This window comes from Nyctibius grandis, chromosome 20, assembly GCF_013368605.1.
Source record: "Nyctibius grandis isolate bNycGra1 chromosome 20, bNycGra1.pri, whole genome shotgun sequence".
NCBI lineage: Eukaryota > Metazoa > Chordata > Aves > Nyctibiiformes > Nyctibiidae > Nyctibius > Nyctibius grandis.
In genome coordinates this window covers 8,845,017-8,872,650 of record NC_090677.1, presented here as the reverse complement: position 1 = coordinate 8,872,650, position 27,634 = coordinate 8,845,017, and the positions used below count along the sequence as shown (strand labels likewise).

Here is a 27,634-nt window from a genome sequence, read left to right as displayed (position 1 = left end):
TTCTCTCTGTCCTCCCTGCCTCCCTCCATGCCTCTGTCTTGTTTCCTGTAACAACATTTTTCTAAGCTGTTGCCTTTTGTTTTCAAATTCTGTATTCTGTATTGCAGTTACTTTAAGTTTCATATTTAATACTCTTCCATCTTCTTTTGATAGCATGGATTTTGCTGTCATATGAATACCATCAGATATGTTTTTCCTTGAAAAACAAGGGCAGAAAGCACTTTGCAGTTTGCAGTCTGATCACAAAGTTGGAGCCGTTCTAGCAACTTAGGGGATGTAGTAAGCTCCACCTCGTGTCTCCTAAGCTTATACATCTCCAACCCAAATGCACTGGGCAGCTGACAGAAATAGTGAGACACTGTGATTTATTTATTTGCCTTCTTAATCACTGTGTCATAGCATCTCTGACGATACCTTTTGAGCAATAAAACAAAACCTGTATTTCTACCCTTACTCGCAGTTTCTTGCAAGTAAACTCTAAATTCACACGTACACAAGTAGCTACACCCTAAATTCTGGGTTTGGACTCTGAATAGAGTACACACCCGTGTCCTGATTTCTCCCTCCTCCAGACAAGAATTTGTCATGAGTCTGTCAGTAAAAACTTGAGTACTTATTAAGATTCCAAACATAATCACATGTATCTTTGCTTCATCAGAAGGCTCTGAAATAAGAGGCTAAATCACTGTGTGAGCAGTGGAAATACGTTCAGCATTTGTGTCAGGAACTCATGCACGTGTGTAGTGTCTCTAGGGGAAAAAAACCTGAAGGTCAAACAAAACCCCTGAACTTAACTCTGCTTTGTTCCAGCTATGTGTTACTGAACTGCTCTGAATCATAAATTACTGTGTTTGTGCCTGTGTAATTTTTAAGACTAATAACAACTTCTGCAAAGCATTTTTCTTGAAAAACCCTACATTTGAGGCAGAAAAGGAGAGTACCAGCAACCTAAGTCATTAGCCATATCAGGAACAACACTAGCTCTTTTTCCTCCCTTTGAAATGAAACCTCTCATATGAGAACTTGTGGGAGTAGTGCCAAGCTGCCTGTGCAAAGTCTGAACCATTTCTAAGTAGTGATCAGCCAGGTTTAGTTTGAGCTAATGCCCCTGCTTTCCAAGATGCACTTACCAGCAATTCAGGTAAGTGCAAGATAACATTCTGGCCAGCCCTTAAGAAACGTTCTCTCAGCGTAATGAGCTTCTCCCAGCTAATCTTCCATACCTAGATTACTTGTCAGATTGATTATGGGCTGTTAGTGTCTTGAATTTTCTACATCTGGTTTTGGATAAGGTCAAGGAGGTAATGGCAGCAGTGTAACATTTTTTACATTACAGGGACAGATGCTACTGAGCATTATTGCTATTCAAGTCATGAGAATGTGCTAAAAATAGATACAGAATAATGTTGTTCACAATAAACTTAGTGGAGGAGAATAATACGAACTCCTGTAAGTAAGATATATCCAGCCTGCCTTTATTCTGCAATGTGTAGCTTGTCAGTCTGCTCAGGATGGCAAATTATGCAGAACACATTATATCAGTGGTGCAGTTGTCTGGTTCCTAGCTAAAAATATTGAATCACATTCACCGTTTCATTTCTACGCCTTCCTCGGGGTCTGGTTTCTGTACGTGACAGGTGACCTCCCCTATCACCTGCAATTTACTGAACCAGTGCAGTAGAGTATCCTAGAATAACTTAGACTACTTGGAAGGGCCCTCTGGAGATCCTCTTGTCTAACCTTCTTGGCTGTCAGCCTCAAGAGTGAAGTTTGTTCTGACTGGAGGCAGCCATCCTCAGAACCTGCCCGGGACTTCAGCGCTCATCCTAAAAGGAAACGGGCAAAACGGTTAGCGTCAGCTTCTCTTTTTGACTTAAGCTGCTGAAAGCATTTCTGCTTGTAGAGATGCACAACTGAAAACTAAACTGGCATTTCTGATGGTTGCTCAGAAAGATATACATCCTTACCTGCTACACTTAATGCTTTAACTGCAAGAAATCTTGATACTGGCATGACAGGCGTAGCATGGAAATGTTGACAAGCACCAAGTGATTTTTCTTCATACATTCGGGTAAACATCTTTTTACACATTCAGTCCTGAGAATTTTTAATTCCTTGTCTAACCTTTCTTTTAATGAGATAAAGGTGTTTTGTGGAGAATTGTGTAAAAGGGGAGATCTTTATCCCTGGAAATCTATTTGATATCATCCAATAATACGTCTGTGATACATGCAAGCTGTGCCAATTTCAGTTATTGATTATCTCCTTTTAGAGATTCTCTTTTTTAACATACTAGGTTTTTACTTTGTGGCATGCAGTAATGGGCATGTCGTTGTAGTGTTGGGACAGGATAAACAGAATCTGACTGTTCAGGACTTGCATGTTGCTTAGATAGCTTCTGCTTGTGCTCGTGAAGGCCGATACCCTGATCTGTTTTAAAAAAAAAAAAAGAAAAAAAAGAAGTTGAGTACCCAGAACACAAAATCTGTGATGATATAACATAAGAAACGTGGTTTTGGTCAAAGGCACCTTGCTAAGAAACTGTGTCAATGCAATTATTTTTTCCTTTGAGAAGGGAAAAGTTACCCTCTTTGCTATTGAAATGAGAGAGAGAACCAGTTGTGCTGACAGATCATTCAGAGGCAACAGACTCTGGGGGGAAGTTTTTGCACATTTCTGCTGTCATGACGATCCTAAGCTGTAGACCTGGAGAAAACTTGCTGTAGTAAGTCATAGGAAGTTGATGTACATCTCTCTTATTCTACCATGCTGTATCCTACACTGATGGTAACAGTGGTTTTTCACAGAATCACAGAATCAACCAGGTTGGAAGAGCCCTCTGGGATCATCGAGTCCAACCGCTGCCCCTACATCACCCTGTCAACTAGACCATGGCACTAAGTGCCATGTCCAGTCTTTTCTTAAACACATCCAGAGATGGTGACTCCACCACCTCCCTGGGCAGCCCATTCCAATGGCTAATAACCCTCTCTGAAAAGAAATTCTTCCTAATGTCCAACCTGAACCTCCCCTGGAGAAGCTTGAGGCTGTGTCCTCTTGTCCTATCGCTGGTTGCCTGGGAGAAGAGGCCGACTCCCACTGTGCTACAACCTCCCTTCAGGTAGTTGTAGACTGCACTAAGGTCACCTCGGAGCCTCCTCTTCTCCAGGCTAAACACCCCCAGCTCCCTCAGCCGTTCCTTGTAGGTCAGACCCTCCAGACCCTTCACCAGCTTGGTCACCCTCCTCTGGACTCGCTCCAACACCTCAACATCTTTCTTGAATTTTATTGCTATTTATTGCTAACCTCCTCTGACTCTGGGCATTTAAGTAGCAGATTTAGAAGTCCCATTGTAGGCTCTTTAGAAGAAGGCATCTTAAATTTTATTTCAAGACACTTGCCATCAAACCTGAGTAACATTAGTAATGGTACCTCAGATATATATATATATTTTATTGGTAATTAATTTAAAATCATGCATAAAAATGCTTTTTTGGCTTTTCAAAATTAAACAGCTGAAGTCACGGCCGGAAGCACATCTGTGGACGCCGTGGATACCAGAGTGATGATCTTCTCATCGTTCCGAGACAGCGTGCAAGAAATAGCAGAAATGCTTTCCCGGCTCAGCCCCGTGGTGAGAGTAATGACGTTTGTTGGCCACTCCACAGGAAAGAGCACAAAAGGCTTCACACAAAAGGAACAACTTGAGGTAAAGATGAGACTTGTATTAGGAAACAGTGATAAAGAGTATTAATTTTATAAACAACTACATGAATACTGATATGGATTGTATGGCAGTGACTCAACGTTAAAGTGTCGTTAGTAAATTCCTACGTAGCTCAATTGCTTTCAGAGTATCCAAAATTATACTCAGTGAACAGAATGTATAAGTAGAACTATTTTATATATTTACATTATATTAACAACTAACTTTTATATATTTGAAAATCTGGGGAAATATTCAAATACTTTCTTAGGGAATTTTTTTTTTCTTGTAGGTAAAAAAAATAAGATATAGCCTTAAATTTTGATCTAGCAAAGTTAAAAACAAACAAACAAACAAAAAACCCCCAAAATATTTAATTGCAAAGTTGGGAAGATCAATTTTAGAAGAATGCTGTGGCTGGAGTCAGAATAAGGTGTGCTTTTTTCCCTTTATTTTAGAATTGAAGAGTTGGTGTGTTGATAACATTAACGCATGGCATTCGGTCACAGTGTAGTAGTTGATGGATTCAGCAAGACTAAGTTTTGGAGTTTCAACATAATAATTAATTTTTTCAACTTCTGTCTGAACCTAGAAAAACTATGAGATGTGTCTAAGGGGCTCTCTGGCTACCCTGTTAAATCTAATTCTGACCTTTTATTCAGGTGGTAAAACGCTTCCGTGAAGGTGGGTACAACACGCTGGTCTCTACCTGTGTTGGGGAAGAAGGCTTAGACATCGGAGAAGTTGATCTCATCATCTGCTTTGACGCTCAGAAGAGCCCGATTCGCCTCGTGCAGAGGATGGGCCGAACGGGGCGCCGGCGGCAAGGCAGGATCGTCGTCATCCTCGCCGAGGGGCGGGAGGAACGGGTGAGTGTGTAGCTCGCTTCGTGCTGGGAAAACAGGGACTTGTGTAGTCTGTTCCAGGAAACTATCACAGCAATCCTGAGCACTCCCAGCAGCATTTTAACTGTCCCTACAGCAGAGTATAATAGCCCATAATATTCAAAAAATATGTGCCCTTTCTCAATGTGAAGGGATTCAAGCCTTTGTTCTTTTCTTCTCAGAAGGGGTCATCAGCCATTGGAAGGGGCTGCCCAGGGAGGTGGTGGAGTCACCATCTCTGGAGGGGTTTAAGGAAAGCCTGGACATGGCACTTAGTGCCCTGGTCTAGTTGCCATGGTGGTGTCAGGGCAATGGTTGGACTCGATGAGCCCAGAGGGCTCTTCCAACCTCATTGATTCTGCGATTCTTAATAACACTTATTTTGTAAATGATAAACTGAAACCCAGAAAATCCAGGCTTTTTGCCAAGGGTGCAGAATAACGTGTGGAAGAGAGAGGGATGGAGCTCCGAGAGCAGGAGGACTGAAGCGCCTCGCTCTGAGCTGCTGACGACACTGCTCTCTCAGAGAAGTGCTTAGTGGCAGCAGACTTGCGTGTGAGGTCTGAAGAGATCAGCTTAAGTGGAAATCTACTTTTGCTAAATTCCCGAACCTCAGCACTCGACTCAGAGTATAATTAATTGTCTCTGAGTGCAGGCTGCCCCTTGGGAAACTAATGTGCCAGTGGAGCAGTAAGCCATGAGTTGTGAGGTGGGAGAACTGATGTTGAGCTGTACCAGCACGCTGCCCAGCCGCACGGTTGCCAGGTCTGAGCCAGGGAAGCTGGCGGGGCAGGGGTTCGGCAGGAGGAGGCAAGGCAGTCCCTGCTGACATCACTCACTGGTGAGATTGGTTGCAGGGGAGTATGAGCCTTCATCTTTACAATTTCATCATGCAACCCCTGTTGGAATGCAAGGCGTTCTTAGGGTGCACCTCACTGTTCTGGCTGAAAACTGATTTTGTTCTTCTCTGGTTTTGTTTACTTGTGAGGTTTACTTCTGCGTTGGATGAGGTTTCATGACTGAGGATCTGAGACCTGTGTAAGCTAATTGTAAACCCAAAATTTCTGAGTCTTGCTGTTATTCCAGTCAATGTTGTGCCTCTGGTTTAAATTTGTAGGCAGCAGGGATTTAATTCTAAATGAGGGTCCAAAGAATCTTGCCTGAGGAAAAAAAAAGCTGCTTTGAAGGGGATGAGAGTTAAAAATGATAAAAGTGAATGGTATTTGTGAATAGATATTTTCTCGTGCTGCTTATGAAGACTGGTTACAGAGCTCTGCTCTGTAATGGGATATTAAAATGGTCCCTTAAATTCCTTGGAGTTTCACTTAAGCAGTTGGATTACTGGGTTCTTCAGATTTTCTCAGAAATCTTTGAAGCAGAACCTTCCACCAGGTAGGATAGTAATTTTAAATAAATTTTTGTTTTGAGATCATGAAATAAACTTAATTACTGAACAATATTGGCTTTGGTTGTTTGGTTTTGCTTGGGTTTTTTTTTGGTTTGGGTTTTGTTGGTTTTGTTTTTTTTTTTTTGATTGAGTCTCCTTCCAGATCTGTTAATGTGGAGATTCTTTCTCATCTGTTAGCTGCAGATTTAAACTGGTACAAAGAGGAGGGCAGAGGGGAGCTTACAGCCTCTCGGGCTCCTGTCAGGCCAAGCAGACACTCTGTGAAACAAAGGAAAGGGGAACATACTGCCTCAGTAACGGCAAAGGAACAGTTCTGTTGAGCAATGAATTTGGTAATACAAATTTTTTTCCATAAAAAGACTTTTTTGCCTGTTCGAGGATTAAAAAGATATTTATTGGAGTGCCTGAGGGACAGTTTGTTACAGTTAACGTCTTCCAGTTGTATTCAGAGAGCAGCTTTTTGTGTCCATCTCCTCTCATCCTGGCTTCCAAAGATCATCTCTCTCAAAAGAACGTAGCTGCTGGACTGTCATAGTCAGAGCACTTAGTCTGCCTCACTGGGCACGCTGTGGCCATCGGTGACCTGTCACAGAGGCTCAGAGAAGAGCATTAGGACAAGAAATGTGGAGAGGGGACCAGTTTCTTTCTTTAGTTTCTCCATCTTTGTCTTAGTTTCTCTGTTGCACAATAAAAATGGAGTGTAATTAAAGGGACTTGGAGCATATGTGACATTAACAAATAATCTTATGCCTTTTTTTTTCGCTTGACCTCCTTTCTTTGTTTCTGATGTAATCTAATTTACATCATCCCTGTATCTATTGCAGATTGTAAATTCCCCCAGGCAAGGGCTGTGTTTCTTTTTCTCTCAAGTGCTGTGCCTCCTTCTGATCTATTTACAGAGGGTAAAAAGCTGTACATTGTTTGTATTTTGAACTGGTTGCAAATTAAAGAACAATCACTGTTCTTTGGTACGTGCTTTTTGTTACATTAGCTTTGGGTGTTCTACCTAGGCACAAAACGATGATAATTTAAATTTAATTTGACTCAGATATTTTAGTATGGAGGGTCTTAAAAAAGAAAAAAAACAACTTAGTAGCTATGTTTTAATGTCTGCATTACCAGATTTTCAATACAACCTTGTTGCTTTGTGGTTTTCATCTATGTCCTTCCCTTCCTTTCCCCTCTTTGCTTTGGTTACCCTAACGTGGAGGCATGCTGCAAGTCTTGAAGTTCAAGACCTTGAACAAGCAGTTACGTTGGCCTAGCTGACAAATTCACAGAAGAGGGTATATGGCTGGCTCTCAGGGCCTTACGTCCTAGTTTGGTTTAGTTGTGTTTGGGGAAGAAAAGAAAAAACGCAAAAAAATCTTGATGACAGAACACAGAATAATGAGAAAGCCCACAGACACTCAGGTATTTTACTTTTGATCAAGTCATGTGGAAAAACAATCCAACAACATATGATTTATCTTCTTTTTTGCAGACTTACAACCAAAGCCAGTCTAACAAACGGAGCATCCACAAAGCCATTTCAGGAAACAAAACGCTTCATTTTTACCAGCGTAGCCCACGTATGATTCCAGAAGGCATAAATCCAAAGTTGCATAAAATGTTTATTACTGCTGAAAAATATGAACCAAGCAGTTCAAGAATGCTTTCCAAAGAGAGACGATCTAGTTCCCTCCAGCATACATCTGCTCTCTTTTCCTGTGTCACCGGTAAGAGGATTATGGTGTTTCTCTGAGCCCTGCGTAAGCTGCTATCTCCTGTTGTTATATTACAGCACATCAAAACTGTGCTCACGTGAGGTTTGGGTCCTAGCAAAGTGTAATTTCTGTCAGCTGTAGCCTTTCAACTGTGATTCTGTGCTGGCTGCTGCTTCGAGCCCTCATCCTTTAACACCCTCAAATCACACTTCTGTTCTTAAACGTCTGTACTTCACATCAGACGTTTGTTCCATCTTTCTCCGTAGAGCTTCTCATGCAGTCAGTGACTGGAGGTCAGAAGCTCCAGCTACAAACAGAAGAGATAAATATTAATGATGTCTTCTGATGACTTCTGATATACCCATGTCAGGTGGCATAATTGTCACTTAAGTATTTAGTGATAATTCTACACCAAATCTGGTTTGGGGCTTTAACAGGCTTAATGTTTTTATTAATATCAGAAATGGATCTCTTATACCTTTGTAACTGACAATAAGACAGAAATGCTTGAAAACTGCAGGGTTCTGAGGGAGGGAAAAGGAGAAATCAAGGGTAGGATATTTGTGAATTGCACACACCCTTGGAGGAAAGTTAATCTAAAAAGAGAAATGGCGCTTCAGCTGCTGCAGTTACATGGCACTGAAATTATAAGATAGGAAGAAAGAGCTAAGTTTTGTAAATACTTGGAAATTGTCATGCTTGATCTCTTTGGTTAAGTGCTTTCTGTAAAGGCCAATAGCAACTTCTTGAAAGAAGAAGCTCCTGAAAGACTTGGAAACCTTCGTGTTTCAGTACCTGAGTAGTTAGACTGGAGAGCTAGTGGTTTTTGAATGCTTCTGATCACAGAAGTTCTTATTATCAAAATACATCTGATCTCTTTCCAAACACCATCGAGGGCAAACAAAAGGCTGAACATAGAAAAGGGAAGCGGGCTACAGAATAATGCAGAAAAAAAATCAGTTTCCCTTTGGCTTCCAAAACAGTTTGTGCCATCTCCCCTTTGCAGGGTAGAAATGTAACGGAGAAGGATTAGCATCGATAAATCAATCTGCACATGCCATCCCCAGCCCAAACTCTCTGTAAGGATGCACGTGCTGCAGACACAGCTGTCACACCATTGTGATAGTGCTCCTGATCATGACGTTTCCCCTTGTGCCTCTGGAGCCTTCTGTAAGACGTGCTGACCTGGGGTTTGTGCAAGCAAGGAAAACCAAGGATGGAATAAACAGACACAACTTGTGAGAAATAAGCAGAGCAAAACATGGAATTAAAATAATCATTTTCGAAGGTTTGTAAGTCTGTCCTAGAAAATAGAAATGAGAGGCAGTAAGTGCATAAAGAAGATAATAGGCTGAACATAGTTCCTGCTGAGGCAATAGCCCTTCAAAGGCTGTAATTACCAGGTCCCTTTGTGTGAAATAGGTTAGGAGCTGCCACCGTGGAAGCACACCGTGTGCACGGAGCTCTGTCCGTTGGCAAAGATGACCACGATTGACTGCCCGTCTTGCAAACAAGTGTTCCATGAGTGCAAATCATTGAGCACCAGCTTTATGTGTCAGTCCCCTTCGTTACTGCATGAAGCAAGGGGCTGTTTCTGATTTTAAGGATATTCAAGATAAATCTCAAAAAGAAGAGAAAGAAAAGTCTTTATTTTTGCATTTTCTCCTCTCCATATTTCAGTGCCCCCTTCCACATTAGAAAATCGAAAAAACTAGCAGTAACGGATGAGCTGTACATGTTCTTATTTATGCTGCCTTCCTTTTCATTTGTTCTTGAGGTTCAGTTGATCTTCAGGTTTGTCCATGGAAGAATATGTGTGCACAGAAACCGAAGTGACATAGGCAGAAGTATCACAGGAATTTCAAGCATTCTCCTTCTTTTTTTCTAGTCAAAATGAAATATTTCCTGTTCTTAATTTGATTCAATTTCTGGTAATTTTACACTATCCTTCCACTTCAAAACCTCTTCCATAAACTTTATCTGTTTGTCAGTGCCAAAAGGACACGTTATTCTTGTCTTGCTGCATCACTAACCAAGTGTGTTCTTCAGTTGTATGAGATTTTCTTCAAAAACTACAGCAAAACCAGCAAAAATCCCATTTCTAGGCAGTCCTCTTATATTGTTTCTTCTAATATGAGATTCTTTTCTCTCTCTCAGGTTTTTTGGTTGGTTGTTTTTTTGAGGTTTGTTTTGTTTATTTTAAGAGTTTGCTCAAATTGAGTAGCAATTTGTAAGTGCAGTAAAATAAACCATTTAAGAAAGAATAGTTTTGTGCTTAAAATGGCTAGGACTCATTGGAGGAAAAACCTCTGAGCAGATATCTTTGGAGACAGCTCATGTCTCATACTCATCTTTTTTTTTTTACTTTATAAAATGAGAATAACTATCCCACAAGATAACTGCAAAGCTGAAAGTGCTGGAAGATCTGGATAATCATCTCTAATGTTATTATCTTTGCAAGTTCTGTGCCAATCTCCCTGCTCTGTGAGAGGTATGAAACCACTACAGGCCTGTCAGAAAAGAGCTCATGTGCATTAAAATGTGCTCTTCCCATGTCCTGCTGTTCGTGGTGGCTGAATGTCATTTTAAGCTACCAATAATTCCTTTTGTTTTTCTTTTTGCGTTGTAGCTGTCTACATGAAATCTCATTTTGTTAATTTTTCTTCTCCTGGTTCTTGCTTTACACCCCCCTTTTCAGATTGTATCAGTTTTGAGTTGTCTGTCTATAGCTGGTTTTTTTGTTTCATTTTACAATTTCACATTATTTTTTTAATTGCTGTTTTTATCTTAATGATGCAGTCTTCTTTTACTGTCTTTTTCTAAAATATACCAGTGCCTCCTTTAGTGACCTCTGTGGGTTTTGATGCCTTTCCAGTTGCCCATGCCTTTTAATATAGTTCTGGCAAGTCTGAGTTCATCTCCTATTTGAATTAAACATGCATGATAATGCACATTACCTTCTCGAGTGGTTGTCAGAAAGCTATGGAGATAGCACAGAAGGCTGCTGTTTTCAGTAATTATTTTCTTTGGAAAAAACCCAGTTAATCAAGGATGTGTTTATGCACACGTGCTTCAGTTCCTTACATTGAGGTTTCTCGTCCTGACGATACCTGTGTAGTAGGAGGGCACGCTGCTGTGTGTGCTGCGCTCAGAATAAAACACTTCATATGTGCCTCGTACCAGCTTTGTCTTGTCCTGCTTTTCTCAGCAGAGAACTGTCTTCCTCTGATTCAGACAACATCTGGCCTTTTGCTTCTGACAGTTCAGTTGCTTGCCTGCTTCCTTCTGTGTATATATTTTTTATTTCATTTTTTTAAAGAGTGCTTTACCTTCGCCTTTCTTGGGTTATACTTTCTGTTTTCAGGCTGATAGTGACACAAAACTTGCCTAATAAGGTAATGTTGTTTTTTTTAACTGATTTCAGCTATACCTATTTTGAATTATTTTTTTCAGCCAGTGACGTGGCTTCTCCAAAACACCAATTGCATCTTCTTCTGTAGTCATGCGTGCCCCAGCCAAGCCGCTTGTGCTGTTTATGGAGCACGAGTATCAATTTTACTGGCCAAAAGGGACCTCAGCAGCAATGTTGTGCTCGTTGTTTTACCTGTCCTTCTTCCCTGCCCGCTCCCCTCTCCCACATTCACACACTTCCAGTAAAGGAAGCATTGCTGGGTTTATGACAGTGGATTTGGGGTATCACAGCTGGCTATACTGTTCCTGGTCAAGGTGGTGCTTCCAGTTCCTTCTTTCTTGCCCTTAAACAGAGGTTTATTGCTCTGAGAACTGACAAATTCCCTGCTAGCTACAGGCTAAATCCACCTTCTTCTCCCTCTCCAGGCTATTTCTTGGTCGCCTCCCAGTTCAAGGGAAAGGAAAATATTTTGGTTCTGGAGAAAAATATGGAAAAAACCATTAATGATTTTAGTGATATGTCTGTCTTCAGTAGGATGTTGCATTTGTAACTCAGAAAATGTTCTGAAAGATAATTACCCTTAAAATGAGCATGTGCTGCTTCACACAAAGGGGAGACACTGTTGCCAATTATTAAATTCGACAAGACATGGTAATTCTCAACTATGTATCCAAACAGACTGATCATTCTTGATGAGGATGGGGAAGTTTATTCTGTGAGAGCTAAATAAGAGCTTCTGGTGCTTTGCAATTACTCAATAGCATACAGCTTAGCTGTCTACAAAGTACTGTAAAAAGCTAGAGTTTATCTGTAGGATATTAATGAGATGGGCACGTCTTGTGGTATTTTACGTTCCCCAAGTGAGTCTGTCCACCAGAATGGAAACTTCCTACCTTTTATAGTATTCTGTTCAGCTGGAATGATTCCCCGTTAGTACAAATACCTGCCTATTTCCCTGGGCAGCTTGCCTGTATTTTAGCAAACTATTATTTCAGAGCGCTCTACCAAACTCTCTGTGACAGCTCTTGTTCCTTCTGTTGAGAATGGGGCCTTCACTTTGACGTTGTGAACATGGAAAATATAAGGTGGGGTTTATTTTTGTTTCAGTTTTGCTAGCCCCTAAGTCCCTGTGTAACAGCAACTAGGTTGTACGGCTGAAAAAGGGTTTGAACGCAGACTTCAGCTCCTGCTTGCCTCCTTTAGCCAGAGATACCCTGGTCAGATGGTCGGACCTTTCCCCACATTGTGAGAAATAACTGTTTGTGGTGAGGGGAGCAGCTGAGCAACCTGGAATTTGGATGTTAACCTGCTGCTCGCCTGCTTTACCAGCCAAGGGGATTCCCTTCCACTCCCCTCTCTCAGGGACATCTGTTGTGCTTCTCGTGTAGAGTCTGTTGTCTCGACAGCCAAAAATACTTGTTCTGCTCAGAAACAGAAACTTAATGCCTCTGTTGTTGAGCCCAGCACTTTGGGAAGTATCTGGTACTGAATTTTGCCAGCTGCTGGAGACCTTCATGCCTGTGTAGTGTTGCCCCATGTGTTACTTGGGCAGGCGGTATCGCAGGGTCCTCTTGTCTTGGTCAAAAGGAGTTCTCTGGAGCTGTAACACAGAGAACTTCTCATCTGTTGTTCTCGGTGTTTGCCTGGACGTGCCTGGATGGCAACTACTCATCACCTGAGCTGTTTGGGAAAGTTCTGGTACACTGTCTGGACAATCATCTTCAAGAGCAAGAGGGAACCCAAACGAGATCTGTTTGTCTACGATGTTTTTTGCTGGTGCCTGCTTTTTCCTATCTAACAAGTTTGAAAATTCATTCTTGGTTCCTTGCTAGGCTGTCTGTTTGCTTCTTGATTATGAAGATAAATGTTAAGTGAGGCAACAGAAGTCACTTTGGACTGACCAAGGGCATTAGGTTTTAGTTACAACTGAGGAATCGTTCTGGCCTTTCTACCTCGTCCAGGCAACACTGTCCAGAACTCTGTGCTAATCCGAGATCAACATGTTCAGTCTTGGTGTGTGGATGCTGGGTATTAACTGCTAGAGCAGTTAATATTGTTCCTCAAAACAATAATTTAATAGATAGATTTATCCATAATTATAACACATACAACACTGTTTTGATACTTGTTTCTGAAATCAGATTCTCTATATCTGGTTTTGCTTGTGGCACAGAGAAGGTATTTTTTCTCTTGGCTGGTATCATACAAAGTTCTTTTTATTCTGTGTATCCTTTTTCTTAAAGTAAATATCATTTTCCTGTTGTCGTTTTTCCTCCTGTAGGCCAAAAACAAACACGCTGTCATGAGAAGTGGTCTCTGTCGCCTGAGGAGTTTGAAATATGGGACAGACTTTACAGGATTAAGGAATGTGATGGAATAAAGGAACCAATATTGCCTCGAACACAATTTGAAACCATAGAAAACCTGGAAGAAATATCAGTGAGTTTAACCTAAATGTAATGTTTCCTTTGACATGAGGCCTAAAGGATACCCTAAGGAATGAATTAACTATGAATTTGAAGGAGGTGTATATTAAAAATTCAATTTTGATAATTATACGTAGGTTTTTGAGGTTAAGAATTTAGGAATTAAATGTTTGAAATGGGTCTTTGAGGTTAGATCTGTAAATTAAAAATACATTAAAACATCTCTCAGTATCCATTAGATTCTGTTCCTGTTTCTAAGGATTCTGTGCAGGATGTTGTATTCACGATGATATTGTATCTGTGCTTTTTTGTTCCCTTGTTTATATAACTATAAAAGTGTTCCTGAAAGAAAGCCTCAAGTTTTACAAGCTCTTTTCTGATTCAGACACAAAATTTGGAGCTTTTCTGTCATTTCATCACTTGAAACAACCTGTCTTCCCTGAAAAGCCATGGCAACACAAAGCACAGAATTGTTTTTATTTCAACCAGACTTAAACCTTTGTCATAATGTTTAGATACTTCTCTGCATTCAGAGCACTTATTGTCACTGACAGAGAAGTGAGCCTTAGCTTTGCTAAACAATTTCTTGATTAAAATCTCCTTGCCAATCTGAATTTCCAACTGCAGCAGCATGAGGAGGAGGCGACTCACGAGCTTTCCTTGTCTGAGTGGAGAATTTGGCAGAATCGTCCTTTTCCTACGTCCATGGTTGGTCACTCAGATCGTTGCTACCATTTCATCAGCGTTATGGAAATGATAGAACAGATGAAACACGAACAGGTAAGATGATTTTAATTGGCTGGCTGTGAGCATGCACAGATATTTAATGCACAGAATATTTAAAAAATAATGAGTGCTCTAGTTCTCTCTGGTCAGCTGAAACAAAAAGGGGGGAAGCGTTTGCATGGGGCTAAGTTAGGCATTGTGACATGGATAATGGGTACTTGATTCTGTCTCAAAATGTCTCCCACTGCTATTCTGTAGGTCTTAATCTTTTCCACAGAAGTTGTTTAAAAAGTTAGTGTTTCCCTAAACAGAAAAAACCCCTGCCCACAAATCATTCTTGTTTTGATGGGGACAAGTATCAATTTTTTACAAAAAGACTTTAAATACAGGAACTATGTATGTCAGGAGCAAAGTCACCAAGAGTGATTTTAGAATTATTCCAGAGTGTAATAGGAATTGGAAATACTTTTGTATCATGTATGTACACTAAATGCATCCCGTAAAAATGATGCAGCAAGGTATTGCATGTTTTAAGGTGGTTGTGTTTTGAGGCTTCTTGGTTGTTTTCCTGTGAAAGCTTTAATTAAAAACCTCATTGCTCCTAAGAATTAAAGGATAAGAGGAGGGTGGTCACACAAACATGGTTGAAAACCATTTGGGAGATGGGAGTTTTGTTGGCTAACAGCTATGGAAAGCAGATATGCCTTTATAATGGAAGGCACAGCCAAGAAAACGTGTGTAGAAGTAGATCTGTTGGCAGTACCCGAAGACTTCAGTTGCTCACCACACTATTTTTTCGTCCAGTTTAGCTCTTCTATGTTCCACACATGTGGCTTTTTAGTGTGTTGAAGTTTTCTAGGTCATCAGAATCTGTTGCTAAGCTACCAGAGTTTTCTGAATAACGAGACTAATCAAGGAAGAGAATAGAGACATTGTAGTTGTACTCCTTGCTAGGAAAGTGTATTAATGGGAAGTTTTAAATAGACTTTCAGAGCTAAGATAAGCTTCTCCACTTCATCACAGAACAATGGCAGTTTTGACTTCTTTGAGAGTCTGTGTTCCCAAGCCAGGGTCAAGAACGTACTGCCAGAGAGAGAGGACTTTGAGGAGAGTTCTGGTACAGAGAGCTGAAGGAAGTCAAGAGGCAAAGAAGTGGTTGAAAAATTTAGAATTACTCTTCTAATTGAGGACTTCCCTCCCCACCACCAAATGAGGCACTTGGAGTATTTGTGACTTAAGTTCCTTTTGTGCAAGTGTATTGATACCAGAAGTCTGTCCAGGTTCCCAAGCGTCTTCAAAGTCGTAGATGCTAAACCAACATCTGGCACCCTTAAAATAATTTATAGAGCAATTTGTTAGTCACCAAGTGAGCTTTCAGTCTTCTCCCCCAAACTCAGCCAAAGTAGGTACCAAAAATTATAATAAGCAAAGCAGAGTATCAAATGTTTTACAGAACTTTTACAGAGATAGGTCTGCCTACTGTCCCTCATGGGAATGAGACAGCCCAGTTCACCTACTCCTGCTGTCTGCTGCGTTAGTGAACAGAGAGGATGTCCCTTCAACAGGCAGGACCCAAAACTATGGGTTTTTACATCATGATCATCACTTTGCTTAGCTCTGATGATGGCCATCCAGCATAGGCAGGGTGTGGTGCTGCATTCTGTGTAGTGCTCTGCTCAGAAATCGCTCTGCTGTGTGCCATCGTAGCACGTGAGCTCTCTCCCCACGCACTTCAGAGCAGTCACATTGCAGTGCTGCAGGGAGTCTGCAGAGTCTTGGAAGATGCTGGAAGATCTATATCAGAAAGGAAGGGACACAGCTATTAATGGATAGCAAGTGATAAACAGTTGGCTTCCACTGTTTCTGATTTAACAGCTAAATGTCAGCTTAATCGTCACACATTGTAGGTCATGCTCTTAAAGCCTGGGGCTGCCTGCTCTCTCGTTCGGCTGCCTTCCAGCTCAAAGTTTCAGGCATTATCTGCATAGATTTCCAGCCAGCTAGACATCGGTGGAGACTGAACTTTCTCATCAGTTGGAGGAGAAATCATAGTTGGATGTCACTGGCATGCTGAAAACACCTTCTAATGACTGCACGGAGTATGAGAGGCTACAAGGCGACACGTCACTCCACCCTGTGGAATTCTTTTAGGGAAAACAAAGCACTAGCAGTAACTCTGACAAGGCTGACAAGGCAGAAGCTACAATCAGCACTGACACCCAGTTTTTAGACCTCAGTGACTGTTGGCTTCTTTCTTATATCTAAACCAAGTTGTCAAGGTTCAAGACATCAAAGCTTCACCATAATTGTTTCACACAAAGCAGAGATGCAATGTGTCCATCTATTTTGTCAGCACTGACAGTGATTTCTTGTGTGGGAGTTTTATTAATATTGTCTTAAGTCATCCTTGACTTCTCTGAAAGACACTGATAGTCTTTCCAAGAGAGAGTATGTTCCCACTGACATTCACCAAAGGGAAGTGAATGATCTGTGTTATCTTTGCAGTGGAATCACCTTGGAGCACTCACTGTGCTGTGGCAGTCCCTAGCCATCAGGTAGATTACACCAGCAAAAACTTGTTGCCCTGCATTTTGGAAGAGAACAATTTTCCATATTGTTTTGCATATTGTTTTGGAAGAGAACACTTTTCCACCAAGCTGGGTGGGAGTGTCGATCTGCTGGAGGGTAGGAAGGCCCTACAGAGGGATCTGGACAGGTTGGATCGATGGGCCGAGACCAACGGCCTGAGGTTCAACAAGAACAAGTGCCGGCTCTGACACTTGGGCCACAACAACCCCCTGCAGCGCTACAGGCTGGGGGAAGAGTGGTTAGAAAGAGCCCTGGGGGTGCTGATCGACAGCCGGCTGAACGTGAGACAGCAGCGTGCCCAGGTGGCCAAGAAGGCCAATGGCATCCTGGCCTCTGTTAGGAATAGTGTAGCCAGCCGGTCTGGGGAAGGGATCGTCCCTCTGTACTTGGCACTGGTGAGGCCGCACCTTGAATACTGTGTCCAGTTCTGGGCCCTGCACTTCAAGAGAGATGTTGAGGTGTTGGAGCGAGTCCAGAGGAGGGCGACCAAGGTGGTGAAGGGTCTGGAGGGTCTGACCTACGAGGAACGGCTGAGGGAGCTGGGGTTGTTTAGCCTGGAGAAGAGGAGGCTGAGAGGTGACCTTAGTGCAGTCTACAACTACCTGAAGGGAGGTTGTAGTGAAGTGGGAGTCAGCCTCTTCTCACAGGCAACTAGTGATAGGACAAGAGGACACAGCCTCAGGCTTGGCCAGGGAAGGTTCAGGTTGGACATTAGGAAGCATTTCTTCTCAGCAAGGGTCATTAGCCATTGGAAGGGGCTGCCCAGGGAGGTGGTGGAGTCACCATCTCTGGAGGGGTTTAAGAAAAGCCTGGCCATGGCACTTAGTGCCCTGGTCTAGTTGCCATGGTGGTGTCAGGGCAATGGTTGGACTCGATGATCCCAGAGGTCTCTTCCAACCTGGTTGATTCTGTGTAATTCTGTGTAATAAGATGCCCCTGTTCCTAAGACTGAACAGAGTTCCCTTGTCTTCCCTTGAACATCCTTGTGATCCAGCCTTGTGACAGTTTTGGCTGCCTCTGCTGGACTTGTTCCAGTCTGAGATATTTCTTGTACTGTGGGCCCAAAACTAGACCAAGCACTCCAGATGTGGTCTCACAGAGGATGAACAGAGGAGAATAATCGCTTCCCTTGTCCTGCTAATGGAGCCTGGGTGTGATCGTCTGTGTTGCCACCAGGGCACACTGCTGTCTCATTTTTCTGTCGTGAGGTTTCTGTCACCCTCTTGGGGACCCTCTGGACAGCAGCCCTGCCCTCAAGCATGTCACCTGCTTCCCCCCACCTGGTATCATCTGCAAACTCACTGAATGCGCACTCTGTGCTGCAGTCAAGGTCAGTCATAAGAACGTTAAACACTAAAAACCTCTGAGAAGCACTCCTAGCAGCTAGCCACTGCCAGGACTTCATACCACTCCTCAAAACGCTTTAGTCATGGTGATCCAGCCAGTTTTCCACCCACCCATATAGTCCACTTCTTCAAACCATATCTCACGAGTTTGGCTATGAGATTGTGTCAGAAGCCTTGCTAAAGTCAAGATAAACAACATCCACTGCACTCCTCTTGCCCACAAAGCTGGTTACATCTTCTTAAAAGGCAGTCTTGAATCCTTCATCCCTCTGTGTTGAGGATATTCTCTTGAAAGCTGGAATATTTTCTTACTGGTTCGATTTGAAGTGTGTACTTTAAACTTAAAATTGGAATAAAGAAAACATTCAGGTAGCACTCTAATTTCACACATTTAGATTTTCCTTATGATACAGTATTCCCAACACTGTTGCGTATAAAATTGTTCACATCAGGATCTCTCAAAAATTAAGGAAGCTTTTCCAAGCCCTGGTTACGCCACGTTGCCTACAGCCAGACCTAGGGGGTGGCATGGATGGTTTACTTCGACAGTGACTACTATGCTGGTTTGGGGTTTTTTTTGTATTGTGGAGTGCTTGTTCTTAGAAGAAGTGACTCAAATTCACTATCAGTTTATATAGAAACTAATAAGTAATTCCATCACAAACTTCTCAGGAGCTTCTGTTAAAAATCCACTATTTCCATTCCTCTTTCTTCCTTCGTCAAGAGTCCACAAAAGTCCATTGTCAGGAGTCCACAAAAGTCCATTCTTTTCCATTGCTGAGCTGATCTTTATGTTCTGGTTCCGCTCCGGCTCCGGTCAACACCCCATCCTTGATGTTCTTGCTGTGATCTGCGTCCCACCTTGATCTGGGTTGACCAGAGTCTGGTTTCCACTGCTAGCGTCTCCTAAGTATTAACCTAAAATAGCCAAAGTCTATTTAGAGCTTTATTTCTATTAATGCTTATTTGTAAGTATCCCATATTTCTGTTAAAGTAAAGAAAAGGTTAACCATACATCCCCTTTACTAAAAGCATCAGAAATTAATACTTCTAGGCCTGCTCCTGCTTAGCTACTCATTAAGCTTTGATTGATGATTTGTTCACTCATAGGTCAGGGTTACACAAGGAGCTTGGAGAACAGTATCCATGGATTGTGAAAGCCCACCCGTGTTTATCAGATTGACTTATATTAATTATTCTGTTCTTAATTCATGAGAACTTCTGTAACAATTTATGTGAAAACTTCTACACCACCGTGTACAGCACACAGGGTGGGGCAGTCTTAGTTCAAGCTTGGTGTTTCACAGACTACTCTGACCTGGGCATTCTTGTTGAAGAGTGTTTCTATAGGAAGTTTAAACTTTGAGAAGTTTTGCTTTACCTTAGTGTTAAAATGTGTTTTGAAATTGTGGGAGGAGTTATTATTAAACGGTAGGACAGGATAAAGCCTCTGGGAAATTCACCTTTAGCACAAATTAAGCCTGTAAAAATCTACCTAAAATGTTAGTCTCATATTAAAATGAGTGGAGGGAAACAATAATTGTTGTAGCAGTGAGTCAAAGGTTTTTGTAATGTGCATCCAAGTTCCTACTATAAATATTCTGGAGCCAATCATACCACTGCTAATCTGTGCGATGTTAATTTACAGCCCTTAATAGCAGAGGGATTTAGGAGAAGTGTGAGTCAAAGCTATGTCCTTAAATAGCTGAGGTATGGACCTTCAAACCACAGCTCTGCTGATTATTTTCTTACTGAAGGATAAAATATAAAACCAGGCAAATCATTATTTTACTATGAATAACCAAATGATCTGGAAGTTTCTGATAAAACTAATCATTTATTGGGAAGAATCTCATTCAGAGATTAGCAATAACTTAATATGAGCCAGCTCAGGAGGTGTTTGTGTGTTCTTTATGGGTGTTTTCATCTCTCTCACAGAAGAAAGCTCAGGAATTCACTGATGTGCAGCTTTCCTTTCCTTGTACTCGTTCAATGACTCCGAGAAACCTCCTATGCAGTTGTGTTTCGTGTAATAGATTTTAAAAATTCAATTAAAAGTCTTCAATATTTTTAAATAGATGAAGTGAAAATGTTTGGAAAACAATTTTATATTGTATTTCTTCGCTCTTAAAAACTTCAGAGAAGAAGTTGGCACAATCAAAAGAAAATAAAAAAGAAATCCCAGATATGAACTCTGCACCAGGCACATCCCCTGCAGAAAAGCCTTTAATGCCTCTGTGGCTTTATTACTACAGCAACGAGACGCGGGCAGATGGGAGTGGATTTTCCACGAGCTACAGGCAGGGATTTTTTGTGTAACATGGTAACAAATCAAGTTGTCCTTATGCAAAATAATTCAAGAGCTTTGAAGCATTTTTGAAAATTAAACTGTACTGTTTGGAAACAAGGTCAGGGCAAAGCAATCATTTTCATTGAGATGATGTTTGTCCAAGTTTCTGAGCATAAGGAACAGGAAATATTGAAGTGCAAGTGCATGGTTTTTTCTGGGAGGTAGGTAACTCTTAATGACTTTTAAAAAGTCATAGTGTTGTCAAACGTGGGAGTGTTTATTTCCCACTTCAAAGCTGGCAATGGGAAGTTATAGTCAGAGCAATTATTCTCCCTAGAAAGACAAACCCCAAAGACTCCCATTAGAAGGATTGTCTCTCTTTTTCACTCAAGTAATCTCTGATACCAAACACCTCAGGAGACAGGGGTTAGGGGATGAACCTGGAACAACTGCCACTAAAATCATCTGTCGTTTATCATCTGTCTTAGATTGCCTTGAAGGATTCAGGGGATGAAATGCCTGACAGCAGGGAAAATGTTCCCAGGACACCCTAAAATTCCAAAGAACCTGAAAAGGTTTTCCATGATTTTGAAGTTTTAAATCAGACATATTTTGGGGAGAAAACGCAGTGTTTCCAGCCAGCTGCTTCCTTTCCCAGGAGACACTGAATGCGAGGTTAAAAATGGTTTAAATAAGGACAATGAATTTTTTTTTTTAATTTTTTTTTAAGACCCTCCTTGCCAATAGTATGTCTCTGGTTAAAATCCTCATCTGAGATGTGGCAAGGCTTCTTCCCCAGCCAGCAACAAATAATTTAAGGCAGCAAATGAAGTTTCATTACAGCGTTTATGACAGGCAGACTAATTCATCTGTGGAATTGCTGCCTCGAACTGTGGGACACTTTATTGTCTGGCCACTGAATCTGGCTTAAACAGCAGAGAACAGATAATCAAAGCAAATACTCTGTCTTGGGATTCTCAAAAGCAACTGCAGAGGTGGCCCAGCTTGTTCTTTATTCCAGAAAAACCCGAGGGGAACACGCTTCCCAGCGTGAAGGTGGGTGTTTGTTTTGTTCTCGGATGCTGAGGCTGCCAGGGGTAACCTGCAAGACCAACAATCTCTGATCTCCAATTAAAATAGTTTCTTTGTGCCATATTGATTCTTCTGATCTTGTTGCCAAATGATTTGAGTCTGAACACTAATTGAGACCTGGTTTAGATTGTTCAGGCCTTTAATTGCAGGTGCTTTCTGGTTTTAATGATCCTGTGGGGTTTTGTGCTCACAGTAAGAGTGATTAGGCAAAGGATTTTGGGGTGTCAGCCATGTGCAAGGAACAGGGGGATCGAGCAGCTTGTGTGGCACCTGGAGGGGCTTAGCTGTGTTGGTTTGAGATAGAGTATCCACTGTGTGTTGCCAACTTAAATCTACAGACAAGAGAAACTCCATGTGCGTTCTGGGGCGTGGTATATGTAACACCATTGTATCCAGCTGCCTGACTTGGGGGGGTTTGTGCTGCTGATGTACCCACTCCTGACCTCCCTCCCTGCTGTCAGTAGAGCACAGAATCACAGAATCAATGAGGTTGGAAGAGCCCTCTGGGCTCATCGAGTCCAACCATTGCCCTGACACCACCATGGCAACTAGACCAGGGCACTAAGTGCCATGGCCAGGCTTTTCTTAAACCCCTCCAGAGATGGTGACTCCACCACCTCCCTGGGCAGCCCCTTCCAATGGCTAATGACCCTTGCTGAGAAGAAATGCTTCCTGATGTCCAACCTGAACCTCCCCTGGTGAAGCTTGAGGCTGTGTCCTCTTGTCCTAGCGCTGGTTGCCTGGGAGAAGAGACCAACTCCCACTGCGCTACAACCTCCCTTCAGGTAGTTGTAGACTGCACTAAGGTCACCTCGGAGCCTCCTCTTCTCCAGGCTAAACACCCCCAGCTCCCTCAGCCGTTCCTCGTAGGTCAGACCCTCCAGACCCTTCACCAGCTTGGTTGCCCTCCTCTGGACTCGCTCCAACACCTCAACATCTCTCTTGAAGTGCGGGGCCCAGAACTGGACACAGGATTCAAGGTGCGGCCTCACCAGTGCCGAGCACAGAGGGACGATCACTGCCCTAGACCAGCACATGTGGATTCTGCCTACTGTTGACTTGTGTTGGGTTTGTTCCATTGTTATTTTATTTGTTTAGAGTGTGTGTGTGTGTGTACAGTAATTTTGCATTTAGGTTTCTGGATTTAAAATAGTTGTATGCTGTTTTTCACAAACTGTCAAAATGTTTATGTACGTGAATAATTGGTTGGTCCTTAAGCTCTTGCAGAAGCCTGTTTTGGCAAAACTTTTACAGTAAGTGTGGCAAGTGTAAACTGGCAACCCATTCGAATAGTCCTGGAGCTCTTGCAGGAGCTACTGTACACCAAGCGTCTTTAAAGACACTGTTTTGAGAGGGGATAAGATTTTAAAATTGTTTTTAATATTATAACAATGTACTGGTGGCTGAGTTTAGTGCAGTATAATCACATTGATTTAGAACACTGAACTGCTACTGGAGATGAAAAACTGCTTTTAGATGCAACAGTTCTGTCTGCTTGGATAGACCTGTTGCTGTGAGTATTTTTAGTATTGGTGTGGAGAAGCAGTAAGCTTAGGAAGTTATTGGGGTCACTGGGATTCAGGAATGTTTTAATGTCCATAATATAATGGAAATCACTAACGGAACAATCTGCAGTTACCAGGTCAGACACCTCTAATACTAACTAGCTATCACTTCTATCCAGACAGATTTATAAAATAAGCAGTTACTAAACCACAGATTAATTTATTTTGTGACACTTCAGACTTTCTTGAACATTCACTCTTGCCTTTATAGCCTCTTTAATCCATAATTACTGGGGTACCTATGCTGTATTTTGCTAATAAATCTTTTTTTTTAGGGATCTTTGGAGTGTTTTTATTGTGTAGCTGTGTTTGCTCTACAGACAGATCCGCTCTCAAGTTAGAGTATCAGGAGAATAAGTACCAGCAGATAGATGAATGGTAGCCAGTTGCCACTAAGCAGGAGCAGATGGTAGCCCTTCAGGCATTCCCAGCCGCTTAGATCAGCCTGGGTGTCACAGGAGGAGGAGGTGTCAGACACTGACTTGGGTTTTGGAGAAGGGTGTCGGGTGGCTGCATGAGAGAGAGCTTGTGATTCATTCCAGGCAAGCTGCCTGGAAGCAAAAAAGCAATAAAATTAGTAGATACATCAATGACATGATGCCGTTGGGAAGAGAAATATACAGCTTTTGTAGAAGAAAATTGTGGTTTCTGTGTCCCTTAGGCTTCTCTCATGAATCAACTAAATATATTTTTAAGGGTCATCTGATACAATATACTTGAACTCTCCAAAAAGGTTTTTGGTGATGTTCCTTCCCCTAGAGTATCTTCTGGAAACGAAGCAATCATGGGATGGGAGGGATTGATTGTTCTGTTCATTAGCTGGTTCCTGACAGGTACAAATAATGACCTGTGCTCAGATGGCAGGGAGGGTAGCTGTGAAATCACATAAGCATCAAAATGGTTTAACCTGTTTGAAAATGGTTTGGAAAAGCGATCATTTTTACAGCAGTAAAAATTTGTTTTTGGTAACAAAAGATAGTCATAAAGAATTACAAAATTTCCTAAAGAATTAGCCTGTGAGCAAGATCTAAAAAGTTGGTGAATTAAATTCTGACCACGAAGACCAAACTTGAATGAAGTTGACCAAAGTTGAATGAAGGAGAAAGCTGCCTTAGCCAGGAAAGGGTTGTTTTGGGTACTTTTGTGTAAACATTAGTTTAATGATCACTGTTACTCAAAAAAGGGATTAGAATTTCAGAAATCAGTGGGAAAGGAATATAAAAATAAAGCAGAAAAAATTGTATGATAGGTAAAACGTGTCATATGCCCATATCTTGTGACAAGAGGACACAGCCTCAGGCTTGGCCAGGGGAGGTTCAGGTTGGACATCAGGAAGCATTTCTTCTCAGCAAGGGTCATTAGCCATTGGAAGGGGCTGCCCAGGGAGGTGGTGGAGTCCCCATCTCTGGAGGGGTTTAAGGAAAGCCTGGCCATGGCACTTAGTGCCCTGGTCTAGTTGACAACCTTATTTTCTTCAAGGGTTGTCCCTTGAGTATTAAGGGACCAGCTGATCACCTGCAAGGAAAAAATTGTAACCACTTGTCATTCGAATAGATTGGAACATGCTGCTTTGATACCTGCTCTACCTGCTCATTTAAAATTCTGTGTGGAAACCACCAGCCTTGTTGTAATTTTTGTTAATATTCATGCTAAAGTATAAATGAACCAGAAAATACACCCGTGTGCCTCACTATATTGGCTCCGTGGGATTTAACACTCAGTAGGAAAGCTGAGAATCCAAGAGCCTTTCTTCCCTAGGTCTAACCAAAAAGCTGTTCTGAAAATAGGTTCTGGTTTGTGTCAGTTGTTCATGCTGCTTTTACCTCCGTTTCAATCAAGCTTTCAATTAAAGAAGTTAGAATTGTTAAAGTATATATTGTATCTGTTTACAACTCATATTTTCATTTTTAAATAGCAAAATCACCAGGTTTTTGGCAGACATCTGAATCTTGTTAGAAAATATACATCCAAAGCAGCTTATGAGGAGAGGTTAATTTTAATTTTTGATAGTAGATGCCTCAAATTTAAATTCCAGAAAACAGTGTCTGTATGTGTGTATTTATATGTATATTTATATTTTAAAAATGAAAATTTTAATATCTTAAGTTTATTTTTTCCTTTTTATTTTCTCTGTTAAAAAACATGCTGCTTTTTAAACTGAATCAATAATTCTAAGCAAGGTCATTGATTTAGTACAATAATATAAGAGAGATGCCTGTTTTTCTGCTCCTGCATGACCTATTTATTGAGTAGCTGGTACACACCGGAGCTTGGTGGGTTATAGAAGAGCTGATCAGGTAATTTAAGATCCTACAAGTTGTACACATTCAGGCCAAAATGTGATCATTAACGTTCTGTCCTTTCACTCCATCAGTATTAACTAGACTCCCTGGGAGAAAGTATTTTGTTTGGGGGAAAGTATTTTGAATGACCAAGTTGAACTAGCACAGTTATATAACTCTGTGTAAGCCTGAAATTAGGTTACTAAAGTTTGTCCTAGATGCTAAATTTGTCTCTGGACTGTTCTCCTGGCACACAGCAGTTCTGCTAGACTGTTTCTTTTTCTTTTTCCTTTTTTTTTTTTCCAAGTAAGACCACAACCATGGGTATATGCAGTGGCCTAATGAAGTTCTTCAGTGTAACGACTCCTCACTCCTCCTGTTCTCTCTGTTGTACCCCGTTACTTACCTACGCAAGAAATTTCCCTGTTTTGCTCTGTCTAAGTTTCTTTAAAGATTTTGGCAGGGACTTTTTGAAAGCCTTTCAGGACGCTGGGAAGCTGGTATGCATGAGAGCATCTCAGTGGTTTTGCTGATTGGTTTCTTCAAAGAAATCTAGTGGATTTGTAAGGTCTGATTCTTTGTTTTCAAAAGCCATATTGACACTTCTGAAGAAGACTTATCCAGTAATTATATTATCTGTTATATCTTCTACTCATTTATTCAGTATGAAAATAAGGTTAGCAACCTATTGTCTTCCTCCCTGACCATTACAAAATGGCATCACGTTTGCCACCTCCTAGTTCCTGACGTATATAGGTGGGAGATTACACACCACCACCATCAATTCAGACACTGCACTCGTGTTTCGTTAGGTCCTTTGGCTGACATGATCTGGTTCTGTTACCTCTTGCCATCCTAAACATACAACGTCGTGTTTGGCTGTATGAAAACATGAATGACTTGCTCTTATCTGCTCTACCTCTGGTCCAGTTGGGATTTGAATTATCCTTTTACCTCCTCACAACCCTCCTCTGTTCCTGCAGATTTGATTAGTTTTGGGTTGCTTTACTTCGAGTTACTTAAAAAATGCAGAACAATATAGGGCCAAGAATGATCTGTGCTGCACCTCTTAGAAGTGTGTCGAGTGGGCAAGAGCATCACCTACTTCTGTTTTAATAAGGTTTAGTGGTTTGGCAGCTAATACCTCTTTAATCCATTTAATGTATGTTGTGTTCTTGTAATGCTTGGATACTTTAATTGCAATATTATGCAACATTCAGTCGTTACTTACATAAATCTAAACACACCGTTATCAACACCGTTGTCGTGTCAACCAAATGTGTAATCTCCTCAGACGACATTTGTGGAGTTAATTGGACCAGGTCGTGTTGGTTGTTGTTTGTTACTCGTCTTTGATTTCATACAAAGACTTTCATATCTTGATCCTGTGTTTTGACTGAGCTTGAGGGAAACTAATTATTTAGAACATATTTGTATCAAAATCATCCTTTAACCCTTTCATAGTAATTGTTTTCTTTATTGAAATGAATCCTTTGATCACATTTAAACTTTTCTCCCTATGTGGATCATTAGGAAGCATTTCTTCTCAGCAAGGGTCATTAGCCATTGGAAGGGGCTGCCCAGGGAAGTGGTGGAGTCACCATCTCTGGAGGGGTTTAAGAAAAGCCTGGACATGGCACTTAGTGCCCTGGTCTAGTTGCCATGGTGGTGTCAGGGCAATGGTTGGACTTGATGATCCCAGAGGGCTCTTCCAACCTGACTGATTCTGTGATTCTATTTTAGTATTAAGACTTCTTATAAGTCAGCCTGCATGGTCTGGGGATCTTCTTGGAGATCTCTTTTTAAAAAAATCCTAACTTTTAATTTCTCTAGCAATTGGACTTCCTCCCTCTGCTCTGCCACTCTGCTGTGCTGACCATACAGAAACTTGCGTCCGTCCTTGCTGAGACACGGGTGTCATTGCTGGAAACAGGATTTGGGACCAGCTGTGCCCTTGACCCCAGCACAGCCTGTTACACAGAGTCTGCCTTATTTATTCTGCATATCATCCTTTCTGTGGTGTATGTATGAAGTTAGTGATCAAATCTAAATAGTGATTTTATTATTATTTTTATTATTATTACTGAGAGTGGAAAAAATACTGTTAATACTGGGCAGTGTGCTTTATCTACTGCAACCAGAGAGGACCCAAAACTGTGTTAGGATGTGATCAGTCTTCAAACACACAGAAGATGGCTTCGA

At 41.5% G+C, this 27,634-nt stretch overlaps 1 protein-coding gene across 4 annotated transcripts in view; it reads left to right on the top strand.

Moving 5' to 3' along the window:
* FANCM (FA complementation group M) overlaps positions 1-27,634 on the top strand; it is a 73,079-nt gene that overhangs the window by 29,386 nt on the left and 16,059 nt on the right. For all 4 annotated transcript variants that reach the window (XM_068416730.1, XM_068416729.1, XM_068416731.1 and 1 more), the window contains exons 9-13: positions 3,516-3,709; positions 4,369-4,575; positions 7,482-7,716; positions 13,398-13,555; positions 14,170-14,322. In XM_068416730.1, coding sequence (XP_068272831.1) covers positions 3,516-3,709; positions 4,369-4,575; positions 7,482-7,716; positions 13,398-13,555; positions 14,170-14,322 — 947 coding nt within the window. The remainder of the gene's footprint in view (positions 1-3,515; positions 3,710-4,368; positions 4,576-7,481; positions 7,717-13,397; positions 13,556-14,169; positions 14,323-27,634) is intronic.